The 5,079-nt window shown below is 52.3% G+C and overlaps 1 protein-coding gene across 1 annotated transcript in view; it reads right to left on the bottom strand.

Moving 5' to 3' along the window:
* Positions 1 to 1,000: 1,000 nt before the first annotated feature.
* KLHDC4 (kelch domain containing 4) overlaps positions 1,001 to 5,079 on the bottom strand; it is a 19,959-nt gene continuing 15,880 nt past the window's right edge. Inside the window, 6 exon segments of the mRNA XM_017741323.1 lie at positions 1,001 to 1,280; positions 1,560 to 1,679; positions 2,128 to 2,506; positions 2,509 to 2,556; positions 3,628 to 3,950; positions 4,787 to 4,817. Coding sequence (XP_017596812.1) covers positions 1,096 to 1,280; positions 1,560 to 1,679; positions 2,128 to 2,506; positions 2,509 to 2,556; positions 3,628 to 3,950; positions 4,787 to 4,817 — 1,086 coding nt within the window. The 3' untranslated portion in view covers positions 1,001 to 1,095.

The raw sequence follows: 5,079 nt of genomic DNA on the forward strand, positions 1-5,079 counted from the left end.
TTTCCCAGATCATCAATAAATGCTTTGTTTTCACCTCTCACCTGTTATTTCATGGGGAAGGTCCCTCCCTGTCAGACACATTTTTCTCTCACCAATTAAAGCTCCCTGTCAGCTCTATTTAATCTATGTTCTGTCCTAATTAGCCCGGCAGATCCCAGCCCTGCTCTCCCAAGAGCTGCATCCCTGGGGAAGGCCCTGCCAGAGGAATACCCAGGGCACCTGGAATTCCCTGCACAAGGACAGCCAGTCCTGGTGGCACCTCGAGGCACCACTTGGTTGCTGCAGCACCCACTTGGATCCCATCTGTTGTCCCCAAGGACACAGCACTGCTCTGCTGGGAAGGAAGGGATGCCTTGAGGAGAGGGGCTGGAACGGGGGAAAAACAAATCCCTGGATCAGCCCACTCCTTCCTGGCCTCAGCAAGGTCTGCAGGTAGGAATTTCACTGGTCATGAAGAGTTCACTTGCAGGACAACTGAGCCAATAGGGGGAAAAACTGAACTGGGAGATTCCACAAAGGCAAAACTACAGTGAACACGGAAAAGGAAGAGGTTTCTGCGATGTGCATCTCCCAGGTAAGGCAGGAAAGGATTCCCAGGTTTTTCCAGGCATCTCAGAGCTGCTGGTGCACTTTAGAACCACTGCCTGCAGATCTCACAGCAGGAACTGCAATCCCTTTTCCACACAAGTAGAAAAGCTGGGATGGGATTGAGTGAGCAAAACAAGATGATGTAACCGAGCCAGTTTATTGTAGGAACCCTTGGAGACATGTCCCGGCCCCAGCCAGGAATTTGGGACCAGTGAACCATTGTCATGTGCACAATTTGTCTGGACAGACCCCAAACAACTTTGGAACAACAAGGTCGGTGTTGCACAGCCCAACCTCAGCAGAACAAGTGCTTGGACAGTAATCCTGTTCCTCAGGACCCTCCCAAAGCATTCCCAGGAGTCACAGCATATCCAGAGCATCCATCCAGGCTGGTCAGCCCAGAGGCCCTCAGAGCTGGGAAAGGCTGGAATGCCAGGATGGACATCAGGCTGAGCTCAGCAGGGCTGACCACTGCTCTCAACACGTTCCTTCACTCCTGGAACAGCCTCAGGACATCTACACGGGATCTTCATAGAAAGTCTTGGCCATGGCATGAGCCACCTTGAGCACCTTCTTGTCCTTGGCCTCGGGGCCCATGTGGCTGCGGGCCAGCCTGAGCCAGTAGTGCTCTGTCCTGGCCAGGTACTGGGCCTGGGCCTCCCCAGGCTGCACAGCTGGGTGCTGCTGCTCCCCTGGGCAAAGAGAGGGACAAAGACAGGTCACACACAGCTCACCAGGGCCACATCAGCCAGGCCACGTGGGGCTGAACGTGACAGCCTGAGAATCTACCAGCAGCCAGGAGAAATTCTCTTGTATCCCCAGAGCAATGTACCAGGAAAGCTCTGCTTCTGCTGGAAAACTCACCTGGATGCCAGGGAGACTTTCCAGGCTGGCAGCAGAACCAGGCACTGCACTAAACCCCACTTTGGGTTAGTATGGAGAGTAATTATTAATTATTCATTAATAATTACCTTCCTCATCTTCACTCTCCTCTTCAGAGCTCTCCTCTTCCTCCTCCCCTCCCTCTGCACCTTCCACATCATCATCCTCCTCTTCATCCGACTCCGACTCCTCCAGCCATTCCTGGGTTTCTTTGAGGACAAAGGAAAGAGAAGAGAGGTACAAAGAGATAATTACAGAACAAAGAGATAATTAAGGTACAAAGAGAGAACTCCAGGTAATGCCCACGTGCTCTGCAGGACCTAAGACCATCACTGCCCTGAGACAGGGGGACAGGCAGGAGCATCCCTGAGGGTGGAGCGGACGAGCCGGGCACAGCAGGATTCCCAGGATGGCTCATGCCACCACAACTCTGTTTCCAGGTCTTGGGTTTCCAAGTAACAGGGCAGAGCTCACTCTACAGTGACCCCAGAGCTCTGGGCCACACACGTTTCTGGTAAGACACTGCATTATCACACACTCCCAGGAAAACCTCCACCCCAAGGCTCATCACCAGCCCTGAGGAAGCTCCACAGTTGTTTTTCTCCCCAGTGTTGCTCCCCTGAAGGCACAGGGAGAGCTGCCCCCAGCAGGGCTTACTTGGATCCATCTCCAGCAGCACCTTCCACTCGTCCATCCTGTGCAGGTCGATGCTGTGCAGGTCACTGAGGGTCACCTGGCGGTCGCCCACCTCAAACATGCCCCCGTACACGTAGAGGACCCCGTGTTTCACTGCCACCATGGCACTGGAACGTGGGCACGGCTCCACGGGCTGCCCCAGGGCTCCACCTTCCTCCTCCTCCTCCTCCTCCTCCTCCTCTGAAGCAGACCTGTCCTTGTCTTCTGCAGCTCCAGGGATCACCTGCTTGATGGTCATGATGGTGCCATCTTCTGCCACCACCTCCTTGACGATCTCCAGGGGACCCTGGGGAGGCGGCAGCTGCAGCTCCTCCTCCCCAGCAGCCTCTGCCTCACCCCGTGTGCCAAAAGTCTGCCACGTCTGCGCTTCCTCTTCTCTGATTTCGGGCCCTGAGAACAGGAATAAAAGGAGATTTTGGGGAAATTGCGTGCCCCTAACAGCAGTTCACACAAACAGCATGGATGCTGCTGGGAGGGAAGCGACAATTCCTATTTTTCATCACAATTTAAAGTCTCAAGTGATCACTGCAGCCCCCTGTTACAGCATGAGCTTCTCCCAGCCTAGAACAAGGAACAGTGGAGATCCAGGACATGGAATTGCTTCCTCTGTTAAGAGAGGAGCAGCTCTCCTGCTCCAGGTGCCACAAGCACACAGAGGTCACTGTTCTGTGGCAAGGGAAAGTAACCCACGATTCCCTGAAATCTCAATTGCTGGGTGCTGAATTACAGCCCATTACCAGGCAGCACTCCAGGTCTTGGAAGTACTGTACAGAAGGGCTGGAGAACAATTTGGGAAGGCAGAAGCAACCACCTGAGTGGCTGTTTGCCTATTATGGGATTGACTTCTCCATTTGGAGAACAAAGCTAGGAAGGGGCAGGGGGAAGAAGCAGCTGAACCAGGTTTGTACCTCCCTTGGCCTGTGAGAGTGGCTCAAACACAACCCAAGAGCTGAGCTGAGTTCTGAAGCTCTTGGAGCCAAGGTTAATATTTCATCTCTTCTGGTAGCTCATCAACACTGGGGAGAAGAGGGACAGGTTTGATCCCAAACAGATCTTTCACAGTAGCTTTTAGTGAACTACCTCATGTCAGACTCACAGGTCTGACCTGGAGATGGCCTCAAAAACCACCAGAAACACGTTTTCAAGCTGCTTTGCTTCATTTTGCAGTCCACAGTAATGGGGTAGCCTGATTCCTGGAGGGATTGCTCAGGTGCACCACCAGAAACACAGGCTTCCTCCAAAGAGAGAAAATTCCTTGCTCCATCCCTGGAAGTGTCCACGGGCAGGCTGGAGCAAGCTGGGCTCATGGAAGGTGTCCCTGCCCATGGCAGGGGTGGAATGAGAGGCTCTTTAGGGTCCCTTCCCACCCAAACCAGTCTGTGACACTGTGAAAGCTCAAAGAGACCAAACCAGGCCTAAAGGATGTGTCAGATGATTAAATGACTGTATTTAACCCCAGACCTTGAGCTGTGCAGGGAACCAGCGGTTCTTCCCGATGTCATAGAAATAAATGTCATTAAAGAAGTCCCCTTCAATGCTCTCCTCCTCCTCCTCATCGTGCACCCCCCCAAAAAGGAGGCAGCGGTTGTTGGGAGCAGCAGCCACGGAAAAGCCGGACCTGGGAGTGGGTTTCACTCCAGAGGGGCTGAGCCGACTCCAGGTCCACCTGTCTGCAATGGAGAGAACAAATGGGAGCGTCAGCAGAGCAGAATCCTTCGTTGGTTTGTGCATTCCAAAGCCTCCCAGAATTCCAGCAAGGAATTCCATGACCCGTTTTGGACATTCTCATGGTATTTTCGGAGCTTTCTGGGGCAAGGAGCCTCTTGAAAGGTGTTTGCACCTTTACTGGAGGGTGGAGTTCAGACAAGGCCTGGTCAGACGCAGCCTTCAAGCACCAAAAAATGTCCCTCAGTTATCCCATGGAGCCCTCCCACCTTCCATCAGTTCTCTCCACCTTTTCTGCCACCCTGCAGCACTGCCTCACCCCCAAAAATAAACACAGCTCATCCCAAGAAGCCCCAACCAGGCTTTACAAAAGGGCTCAGCAGCAGAACAAGGTTCTTGCTCTATCCTTCTGCTTTTCTCCAGCCCCTTCCACTCTGACTTCAGAGCAAATCCCTGAAATGCAGCCTGGGAGAAGCACTGCCAGGCCCTGTGCTTCCAAAGGAACTGCAATTCCAACAAGATAAAACTACAAATAGGAATAACACAAACAGGGCCTGGAATCCAGACGGTGCTGGTGACCAACCCTCCTTCCCAAATCCCATTCCAGACAGGTTTGGAGTAATCAATCACAATTTGAACATTTTAGAAACTCAGCTCCAAGGAAATTGTCCCATTGCCTGAGTGAAGGACAAAATACTCTCTCTCCTAAGGAAAACCATGGAATTCCCATGCCAATCAAAGATAACCAACGACCCACAACGAGTCAGTCTGTTCCAGCAGTATTGTACCCCATGGAATGGGCCCACACTGGAGCAGTGAAAGAGCTGAGTGATCTCTCCCTGTCCTTATCTCAACCCATGAGTCTCCCATTGGATTTTCTCTCCCTCCTCCAGCTGCGGAGGGAAGGATAGAGCACCTTTAGTAGGTACCTGGCATCCACCCAGGAATACCCCACCCCAGGAGAATTCTGCAATCCCAACAATTTTCTGTTGTGGAACAGGAAAGCACTGATCAAAATGTCCCAGAAACAGAATTTCCAGAATCTGGAAATGTTGTTTTAATTCCCTCCCACATACAAACCGAAGAAAAAATCACTAAAATCTCTTTCCTGGATTTCTTCCTGAGCCGACACTGGGGCACAGAGGTTATCACTGAGAGGGGGATTTGGTCCCAAGTTTTTTTGGTGTGTTATTCCAAGGAAGGGAGAGGATTTGCATTCCCAAGCCTGCAGCGCTCACCTTCCTCCTT

The sequence above is a fragment of the Corvus brachyrhynchos genome, unplaced genomic scaffold (genome assembly GCF_000691975.1).
Source record: "Corvus brachyrhynchos isolate BGI_N302 unplaced genomic scaffold, ASM69197v1 scaffold365, whole genome shotgun sequence".
Classification (NCBI taxonomy): Eukaryota; Metazoa; Chordata; class Aves; order Passeriformes; family Corvidae; genus Corvus; species Corvus brachyrhynchos.